At 43.9% G+C, this 11,170-nt stretch overlaps 1 protein-coding gene across 1 annotated transcript in view; it reads right to left on the bottom strand.

Moving 5' to 3' along the window:
• Positions 1 to 319: 319 nt before the first annotated feature.
• Positions 320 to 11,170, bottom strand: part of MINDY4 (MINDY lysine 48 deubiquitinase 4) — a 91,065-nt gene continuing 80,214 nt past the window's right edge. The window contains exons 17-18 of the mRNA XM_065399836.1: positions 7,122 to 7,194; positions 320 to 368 (exon numbers count right to left, since the gene is read on the bottom strand). Coding sequence (XP_065255908.1) covers positions 320 to 368; positions 7,122 to 7,194 — 122 coding nt within the window. The remainder of the gene's footprint in view (positions 369 to 7,121; positions 7,195 to 11,170) is intronic.

Raw genomic sequence — 11,170 nt, 5'->3', positions numbered from 1 at the left:
GATGCAGAATGAACCCAGCAATGGAACTCAAGTAGAAGTTGACAGCTTTACTGCTTTGTCTGAAAGTTTATTTTGGCAGTGGAGGTTCTGTCTACTTTCACGCATTGTACATAAAAGGAAGTGACAGAGAATTTACGTAAATGATGTTTACGCAATGGATGAAATAGCTGAAGCACAAGGTGAAATTCTTCCCGCCTGAATGCAGCGTGTCACTCAGCTTCACCATACATTGCAAAAGCGGCCAGGAGGTTCGCCCTGCTTCCTTACTGGTGAGAATAAGAACGTGCTGTTCTAGCAGTTTCCTTTTATTTCAGTTCAGTCACAAGATGGGTTCTGTGCCATTCCAGTCAATAACGGCTCCTTTCCACCTAAGGACGAAAGAGATTGTTTTATTCTAATGGGTTATGGTGCCAGTTGGAGTGGTGCCCCTCCAAAAAAAATAGCGTAGGGTGTGTTTAATTGGGGTGGACCCATGAATGTCAACCACTACCTTTGTGTATTCAACAGGAATCCACCCCTCTGGAACCACGGCTTCAACTGGAACCCATTCGCATGCTGGCTGGCACTCTCTGCAGAGGGGCCCCCAAAACTGAATTGGCCTGGAGACTAAGAGGTCTCTTATTAGGTTTCTGCCCTTAATATTCAAGGGTGAGACTTTCAAAGGCTTTTCAAAGACTTTTAGGTGCCCAACTCCCATTAGATTTCAATGGGATTTGGAGCAGCTCCCCACTTAGGCCAGGTCTACACTACCGCGGTAGTTCGACGGCTGGCAATCGAAGTTCCGGGTTCGATTTATCGCGTCTGGTCTGGACGCGCTAAATCGATCCCGGAAGCGCTCGCCGTCGACTGCAGTACTCCAGCTCGGCGAGAGGAGTACCGCGGAGTCGACGGGGAACCTGCCTGCCGCGTGTGGACCGCGTCTGAACCGCGGTAAGTTCGAACTAAGGTATGTTGACTTCAGCTACGTTATTCACGTAGCTGAAGTTGCGTACCTTAGTTCGAATTTGGGGGTTAGTGTAGACCAGGCCTTAGACTCCTTTTCAAATCCCAGTTTACTGCCTAAATTCCAGGCTTCCTAATGTGTTTTCTGGGGATAATATTACTGATCTTATTTAAACTTTGTTAAGGCCAAGCATCAGATGAGAAACAAAGGGGGGGGGACACACTTGAAAACTCCTTATCTTCCCCTTCCACTGTAATCAGGGGCACACACTTAAAATCAAATAGTTGTTCCTATTATATACTGTCTTCTGCCTTAACTTCTCTGCCCCCAAAAGATTTGACATCTTTCTTGTGGTCTCTCAGTGATCTCTATAAGGGTTAACCCTAAGCACCTACTACTGCTCTAAACTCTCAAATGTCACTAGGTAATTTGCACATTCCTAAATAGATGGGCCTCTGAATAGGTGATTTGTATTTGTGACCCTAAGCCCAGGAAAGTACATTTTGCTGCTGCTGCTAGCATTTATTTCTTTCAAATGCTCAATAGACACACGTCTACTGGAAAATTCTATATCTTCTCTTATCTGCCACTGCCCTGCCCTGGAAATAAGGCTAAGATACATATTTAGGAGAGCATTTTCAAATGGGCCTCTACATCTGTATACATCAACATATTTATTCAGTAATTTGTAGTAGAACCCAAAGTGTGCTAGGCATTGTCAAACTTAGAGAAAGACACCGGGCTTGATCCAAAGCCCATTGAAGTCAATGGGAGTCTTACTGATGACCTCATTGGGTTGAAGATCAGGCCCATGGAGAGTACAATTGGGTATTTAGATGAAGCATTACTTGAGCTACACACACAAACAGCCACTTGTACATGTAATATTTGCAAGTGCCTGTTTGGAAGCCTCTGAAAATGAGGTCTTAAAACCATGATTTGAGGACTTCAATAACTCAGACGTAGTTTAGGGGTTTGTTACAGGAGTGGGTGGGTGAGATTCTGTGGCCTGCATTGTGCAGGAGGTCAGACTAGATGATCATAATGGTCCCTTCTGACCTTAAAGTCTATGAGTCTATGAGTCACCTCCAGTCTAATACATTCCAAACACCAGTTACTTTGATCTGGCTTGAAAGTCTTGTGGACTTTCGAATTGGAATCACATTGGAATCACTGCAAAAAGTTCAGAAAGAGATTCATAGATTCTAAGGTCAGAAGGGACCATTGTGATCATCTAGTCTAAACTGTATAACACAGGCCATAGAACTTCCCCAAAATAATTCCTTGAGGAGAGCTTTTAGAAAAACATCCAATCTTGATTTAAAAATAGTCAGTGATGAAGAATCTACTCTGACCCTTGGTAAATTGTTACTAATTGTTAATAGTTAATTACCCTCACTGTTAAAAAATTACGCCTTATTTCCAGTCTGAATTTGTCTAGTTAGAGCTTCCAGCCATTGGATAGTGTTATACTTCTCTCTGCTAGATGGAAGAGCCCATTACTAAATAGTTGTTCCCCATGTAGATACTTCTAGACTGTAATCAAGTCACCCTTTAACTTTTGTCTTTATTAAGCTAAATAGATTGAACTCTTTGAGTCTATCACTATAAGGCAGGTTTTCTAATTCTTTAATAATTCTTGTGGCTTTTCTCTGAATCCTCTCCAATTTATCAACATCCTTCCTGATGTGACCAAAAAAGCAATAATATGTGGCTAAGAAATATAATCCCCATCCTCTCCTGGCCTCTTTGGCAATGCTACAGAACTCAGACACATCACCATTCCATGTACGCTCTGCCTGCCACATCATCTTCCATCATCAGGAGCTGGTGGGATGATATGATACGACTGTCTGGATTGGCAAATGCAAAACCACATGGTAGAAAAAGCACTCTGGTGAATGTGCTATCAACTAAAGTATTGAAATACCATCGTTATGGCGGACACCACTCTTCCTGCTGCACATTGAGACACATGTTAGTCATGTTACACTGACGATGTTTTTCTTTGTAATTAAGTCTTCAGCAAAAACAAAAGTAGAAAAAATATTCTGTGGCAAAAGTCAGGACAACTCCCACAACAACACTGATTTTCCTTACTGATTTACAAACCACTTCCCTTGAGCTATTGGTAGGCTGAAAAAAAAAATCCCTTTGTTGTTCACCTCCCATAAAAGCTTGAGTTGAAGATGCTGGAATGTCAGTATTTTTCTTTTCATGAACTCACACGAAGTGCTGAACTGTCAGGTGCTGGGCACGTTCTTTCCTTATTGGCAGAATAGGAAGGGCATGGAGAGTGGCAGTTTGAGCTTTCCCCCCACACTACCCTACCTCATCTCTACCCTGGCGTTTTTGCTTCTGATTCAATTCTACTTTATCAGATTAACAATAACAAGAAACTCTTAGTCATGCCATTCACTTGAGGCCTCATCCAAAGCCCATTGAGGTTAATGGGAGTGTTGCCATTGACTCCAAAGGAACCTGAATTAAGCCCTTGCAGAGCATTCAGTCTAGAATAAAGTTCATAAAGCTGGTGCTGTGCTAATTATTTGGCTGTTGCATAATGTGTGAGTAACTTGGGGTGAAATGTACCTGCAGTGCTGCCCTGCATATGGTATTTGGTACATCCCTATTGTCCCAGTGGAGTGTGTCACTTCAAAGGACAACAGCTGTATTCTGCTACTGTATAGTCCGGAAACTGCAGAGGAAGGTAGAGGCTATGGGTTAATAAAATGTATTGCTGAATTTAGATGATAAAATAAGATCAAAGTTTTGTCCCCTCAGGCAGAGCTGACAGATGTTATTTCCACCGTTGAAGACAGAAAACAACTGAGGACGGGGACTACGATACAAGCGTGTTCTACTGAAGTCTGCATGGCATTGCCAAAACAACCCAAGGACGCACATTGCAGGCATCTTTTGGTCAGAATCTAACTGCTTCCCCAGATGTCTGGAGCTGGGAGGCACAATGGAAGGGCATGCGGTTGCTCTGACTCATTGGTTGGGAGTTTGCAGTTGGAAGCGACATGAGGAGGCAATGTTCAGACTGTGTTGCCTCCTGCTCCAAAGGCAAACTGCACTTCTCCGACCTTGTCTTCTCGGAGCAACGTGGACGTTAAATAAAATTAAAACACCTTCCCCCTCAAAATGCCCCTCAAAAGAACAAACAAAAACCCTGCACTGCACACCCATTTCTCCCCTTAGGAAGAGGATGAGAGAACAAATCACACATGACAGATGTTAGTTGAAACTGCTTCCTGCACTACTGGAAGGTTCTCAGTTACTACGGTGATGGGCATGATGTAAGAACCTGTATAGAACAGAACAGAATAGCGGGAAAGAAAGGGAAAAATTGAGTTCTCTTGAAAATCCCAATCTAGGATTGGAATCCTCCGCAAAACAACTTGGTTCTGAGAATCTAGAGGGGCAAACGACAAACTTCCCCCAAATCTTGCAGCTATTCTTGCCTCCATAGTGAAAGTCTTATGGCAACAGGGATCAAGTAGGGACTAGGGATTGTTTTTGTTTAATACAAGGGTTTTTTTGAAGTATTTCCTCTGCTCTGCCTGTACCATATAAAGTAGTTTTTCCTTCTCTCTCTCTCTCTTTCTCTCTGCATGTATACTTCAGTGCCTGCTTTATAATAACCTTTGTTTCCAGAACATACTTAGCATATGGATTTTTTGTTACACATAAGAACACACAATCTTTGTTTTTCATTTTCCCTCTGTGCCTTCTGGTGATTCTAAGGAACACAGTAATCAAATGGGGGCTGGGGGAAGGAGTATAACATGACCACCCTCTAGACTTGCTACTCGTTGATTGGCCGCCTGCTGACAGGCTACAGTACAATGATTAGCAACTTATCAATAAGAGCACTGGACAGACAGACAGACAGATCAATGAGACAGCCTTTAGTGCTTAGAACTGACACAAACCAGACACGTTGATAGTGGACAGGTTTCGGAGTGGTAGCCGTGTTAGTCTGTATTAGCAAAAAGAACAAGGAGTACTTGTGACACCTTAGAGACTAAGTGGGTTTTAGCCCACGAAAGCTTATGCCCAAATAAATTTGTTAGTCTCTAAGGTGCCACAAGTACTCCTCGTTGTTTTTGTTGATAGTGGAATTCATTTTTAATTCCACCCTCTAAAAATTAATGTAGGGAAAAGTTTAAAAAAACGCTGTGTAGAATTGTGTTGCAATGTGGCAATCCCCAAAAGTCAGGAAACAAAGTGATTATATCAACAAATTTAACTTTGTCTGCATTGCCCATCCTGCGTATTCTCTGGGTATAGGTTTCACATCCTAAACTGTCATTTGTTAGGCTGTGTGTTTAGCCAGGTCATGAGAATAGATGCATCCCATACATGCAATGTAGCTGTGCTAATGTATCTGTTGTAATGTTATGTTCTGCCTTTTCTAACTTTTTGTGATGTTGACTGTGTAATATCAGCTTTGCATTGCAATGGTGTTTGACAGTTAATGTCCCAGTTTGTTTTTTAAAAGAAAACTGGAAGGGGGGGGGGGGGTGATGACAATAGGAATTAAAAAATGTGGAGCTGTTTGTGTTGCTGATTTAACAAGTGCTACAGTCTTCACCAATGATGCGTGTATGTTTCTTGCTTCAGAGATACCCAGTTACGGGATTTTCCAAGCTCGGCCAGTGGAAAGGATACATTTTTTTGTTTAGCTAGTTACACACATAATCCCCCTCCCCCTCCATTGACACAATTGGGAATCTTCTCGTCCACTTCAATGTGTGAACTGGATTAAGCCCTTAAATAGCTGCACAACCATGACTACCACACTTATTTTGAAGTACCAAAATCTGTCCTCCGACATGTGCATGAAATTCCCATTGCAGTGGGAGTTGTGCATTTTTGAGGGCAGCAGTTGGCCTAAGAGCTTACCTAACAAAACAAAAACAATTTCTATTGTGCATGCTCAGTCCCATTTCTTCAAACAATCAGAACATTGTGTAAAAACAGGGGCTTTTGCAATCTTGAGAAATCACGTACTCCTCATAGATGCCTGTTAAAAAGCCAGGACTGCAGTTTCAAATAGCAGTGGGGTTTTTTTGGTTTTTTTTGTAGTTATCGCAATAAAAGAAAGAGTGCTCACAATATTTTTTACTATGGAAATATTTGAGATTTTTTTTCACCATCACCAAAGATAAAAAGGATTTGACTCAAACCTTCAATATAAAAAATAAATCAATAAATAAAAGCACCATCAGGCTGACCCCAAGCAGGGAATATTTTGGTTAAAAGGTTACATGTTTCAGAAAGTTGTGAGCATGTGAAAACAGAAAATTATAATAGAAACTGTTCTTCATCCTTATCTATAATGGCCATCACCAGGATGACTTCTATACCATCAGCTGTCTGAGTTAATGCTATTATAGCAGCATATCCACTATATTTATGAGTAACCATACAAATACCCTATTCTGCCCCCATGCTCATGTTTTATTTAAAGCATGCATGTTTATCTTACAGTACTGTTTGCTCTGTTAAGCTCACAGCATTGTCTGCCCTGTTACGGTTTTTTTTCCCCATTCATGTCTAAATCCCATTCATATTACAGTTGCTCGTGCTTCCCTGTGCTTTGAATTTGGACATTTAAAAGGACAGAAAAAAGGGCTTTTCTTCTCCTTTTCACAGAAGCTGGGAATGGGTGACAGGGGATGGATCACTTGATGATTACCTCTTCTGTTCATTCCCTCTGGGGCACCTGGCATTGGCCACTGTCAGAAGACAGGATACTGGGCTAGATGGACCTTTGGGCTGACCCAGTCTGGCCGTTCTTATGTTCATGCATTTTGTGCTCTTGTAACAAATTGTTTTTGGGGGCCCAATTCTGGTCCTATGGAAGTCAAGGAGAATTACTGCAATACGGCCAGCTCTTAGTGATTTACTGAAGGTTTCTTTAAGCACTAAATGGAATATCCCAGCCCATTAATGTGGTCATCATAACATCATACAGGAATAGAACCCTATTTTTGATATGTTTTGTTATCCAGCTCTGGTTCATTCAGGTCCTTTCTCTTTGTTAACCAACAACTCTGTATGACTCAGCCGGACATATTTCTTTTATGGCAAGTCAAAACCTCATTTTGAGAAAACATTTAGAGAACTGAAACTCAGTGCCAGAAAATTTTAGATGAGGGTTACTTACTTTGTCCTAATACAGTGCTCAAGTGGAGGAATAAGGTCATTTTCTTTATCTTCAGTGTAAGGCTGAACTGTATCTGCAGAGACATTTCAGATATTTATCATCACCATCATCATGCCTGGGAGTCAACATCATGGATCAGAGCCCCACTGTGCTAGGCACTGTACAAACACAGAACAAGAAGATAGTCCCTGCCCCAAAGAGCTTCCAATCTACATGCTAAATCCTCTTTCCAAATCCTGCAAACAGTAAGTATTAGCATGGGATGGCAGATCAAATCTTATCATATAGAGCCGATTCCATTCAGGATGAGTCTGGTAATGTACTATGAGCAAAGGTGTAGTTTAAAGAAAAGTATGATAGTCTGAAAACCTCATAAGTGGTACTTCTATTATTTAAAAATGGTACCCTGCCATTCAGAACCACTTATGTTTTACCAATCATTTTTCCACAAAGCCTACAGTGGCACACACATGACCTCTCGTCTTAAATGCGGGACAAACTCTTTTTAACGGGAAGTACAGCAATCAATATACATGCAATACCCAATAGCCTCAATCAATTACTTTTCAATTAAGTCAATCAAACTATTTACAGTAACCTATGGCAGCTGCCTTGGAATTATGGGTGGTGAATGTGCCTCTGGAGAAAATGCCACCTTCTAATAACTCCAACCACAGTTATATTTTCCCCAGCAATTAGGAAATGACTGTATGCTCCTGAGAACCCCATTTTAAAGAGTTCTGAGTTCAAAGGATGTTTGAATGGGATAAGATACATAGATGGTCATCATCTATAATCATTATAAAGATCAGCGACATCTCTCCAGAAGTCCAAAAAAAGTCGTTCTTTTCTGAAAGTTCTGTGTAAAATATATAATAAATATCCCTGAACCCACGGAGAGTCCCTGAATGACTGACAAAGGCACATGGGCGAAACAGGAGAGTCATGTAAAGTTCTCATGGAGTGCATCCTTCCCTCCAAATAAATCAGCCTATTTGCTGCCTGTATATGGGGGGGAGGGAGAGCTCAGTGGTTTGAGCATTGGCCTGTTAAACCCAGAGTTGTGAGTTCAATCCTTGAGGGGGCCACTTAGGGATCTAGGGCAAAAATCAGTACTTGGTCCTGCTAGTGAAGGCAGGGGGCTGGACTCAATGACCTTTCAAGGTCCCTTCCAGTTCTAGGAGATAGGATATCTCCATTAATAAATAAATCTGAGTAGGACTTTCTGTGGGGAAGAAGGCCCTTTTTGCCCTGTAAAGGCAGAGTGAAGTTCTGCGACCAGGGATTTGCTCTGTTTTTTGGCAAGAGATAACAGGTATTCTCTCTAACTTGTGGCAAATGGGTCCATATGAGTGAGCACTATAGATAAAATCTGCCCCTATGCAAAGGGCGAGCATGAGACTGTGCATCAGTAAAGTCCTACATAGATTGTGTTCTGGTCCACTCCGAATGAAGTTAATTCTGCTTGCCACTTCTTGACTCTTTCTCTATTTTTACAAAAGGCGTTACCAGGACTTGATTCTGCCTCCTTGGTTACAAACTACAGTCCTGGGCAAAGGGCATCATTTCAAGGAACACTACTTTTGCACATCTGGTCAAAGAAAGCACAGCGCATACGGCCTCAGAAGACTCAGTTCCACTTTTTAGGAGATGTTAACGAACTCCAATATTTCTCAAGATCAAACAAAGTTTGTACTGAGCAGGGTGGCTATCTCCAAAGACACACAACAGGCTCAGAGGACTCTTGAAGAGATTTTCTAGCTGGAATGGTGAAACTATTTGGAGTTAATGCCGTACTGCAAAATTCCAAAGATAAGAAAAGATTTAGTAGTGCAAACCATTTGGGGGTGTGATGCCTTAAACTTAAAACATATTTCTGAATCCAAGCCTAATTCCAGAGGAGAAATAAATTGGAGTCATAAGAGTTGGTTGAATGGTACAAAGAAACAATACACAAAATAATAATTAGCAATTTCTCATCTACAGATTTCAAAGTGTGAGCAAGTATTATTATTCCTGTTCTACTGATGGATAAACTAAGAACAACAGAAGTGAAGTGACTTGCCCAAGTGCACAGATGTTAGTAGCAGAGGAGTAAATAGAACCTAGGTCTCTACTATTATGCTGACAAATGACGTCCTGGCCACAAACAAACTCACCGCAGTTAGAAATAATTAATAAGTAAGGGTTCTCCTTGACCATGGACAACTAATAAGACTGGCTTGAACCAAAAGGGTGTGTTGTTGCTTTTCAATAACACAAAAACTGAAATGTTTTTTCTCAAACTTACAAAAACATTGGAAAAAATCACCGAAAAGGTCAGCCCGAGAGGCATACGTTTCACAAAAATTGGGGGCATATGAAAAAATAAATGTAGTAGCTGTGTGTAAGGGTAGCAGGAGCTATTTATAATAAATGTTCTCTCCTAGTGGCCCTTTGTACGATATATGTTCGTAAGTCTTCTCACTTCTGAAATAGACCACATATGGGTACCTGGAAGTTTGTTTATTTATGGAGATGACCCAGTGGTGAGCTGGAGCCGGTTCACACCGGTCGCGTGAACCGGTTGTTAAATTTAGAAGCCGGTTTAGAACCGGTTATTAAAGGGGTGGGCAAACTCCGGCCCACGGGCCACATCCGGCCCGCGGGACCGTCCTGTCCGGCCCACCTAAGCTCCCGGCTGGGGAGGCTCCCCCAGCCCTTCCCCCACCTTCCCCCTTCTCACAGAGCCTCAGCGTGCCGTGCTGCCGGCGCCAGCGCTCTGGACCACTCCTGGGCAGCTCTGCAGCTCCTGCTGCTTTGAGCGGCATGGTAAGGGGGTGGGGCTGCGAGCTCCAGCGGCCGCGCGGCATCCATACACACTGCCCTGAGCAGCATGCTAAGGGGGCTGGGCCGGGGCTGGGAGGAGGGGTTGGATAAGGGGCAGGGAGCGGCTGGAGGGGGCGGAGGTTCTGGGGGGGTATGGGCAGTCAGGGGACAGAGAACGGGGGGGGGGGGGTTGGGTAGGCGTGGGAGTCCCAGGGGTCTGTTGGGGTGGTGGTGGATGGGGTCGGGGCAGTCAGGGGACAGGGAGCGGGGCGAGTTGGGTAGGGGGTGGGGTCCTGGGGGGCAGTTAGGGTGGGGGGTCTCTGGAGGGGGTGGTCAGGGGACAAGGAGCGGGGGGGGTTGATGGATTGCGGGTTCTGAGGGGGACAGTCGGGGGCAGGACGTGGGTGGGGGTCAGATGGGGGGGGGGAGGCTGTTTTGGGAGGCACGTGGGGCCTGTACTCACCGGGCGGTTCCCTACCGGAACGGGCTTGTACTCACCGGCGGCACTTCGGCAGCGGGTCCTTCACTCGCTCCGGGTCTTCGGCGGCACTGAAGGACCCGCCGCCGCCGCCTCCACCGTGCTGCCAAAGACCCGGAGCGAGTGAAGGACTTGCCACTGAAGAACCGGTAGGGAACCGGTTCCTAAGATTTTGGCAGCTCATCACTGAGATAACCTACAACCTTCATAATCATCCCAGTAGGGCGGACTCTAGGTGAATTTGAGTAAGAAGTTACAAACTATGGTGCTGCTACAATTTCACTTACCAAAGACCAAATCTTGAAAGGTGCTCCTGAGCACCCACAACTCCACACTGCAACTCTCAAGGTTGGGCACAGCAGCTCTGTTTAATGAGTGGCCAGATTGCCCACTTACAACTAGCCATGACTAAAGGGCAGTGTGTAGGTGTGCTGCCTCACAAGCAGTCCAAGGAAGGAATTGGACCTTATTAGCAGCAGATTACTATATTCCCTGCACCAACTCAGCTGTCCCCGAAGGAGCATTAAGGTTCGAGCTAAGGCTGTAACCATTCCCCACCCTCTCTGCCATTTCCCACCCATCCTGCAAGGGGAGGGGGTAATACTGAGCCTGCAGTACCTACTTTGTCCCCTGCGCCTGCAAAGGTGTGGGGCCTATCCAAACGCACAACTGGTTTATGGCCCTGTGAGTCTGGATAGACCAGATCACAATCTAGCCCTTAGAAATCAGCTTTCTTTAAGGGTGTAGGAGATTCTGGGAAATA

This window comes from Emys orbicularis, chromosome 2 (assembly GCF_028017835.1).
Source record: "Emys orbicularis isolate rEmyOrb1 chromosome 2, rEmyOrb1.hap1, whole genome shotgun sequence".
Classification (NCBI taxonomy): Eukaryota; Metazoa; Chordata; order Testudines; family Emydidae; genus Emys; species Emys orbicularis.
Note: the sequence above shows the minus strand (reverse complement) of the source record. Positions and strands in the feature narration are given on the sequence as shown.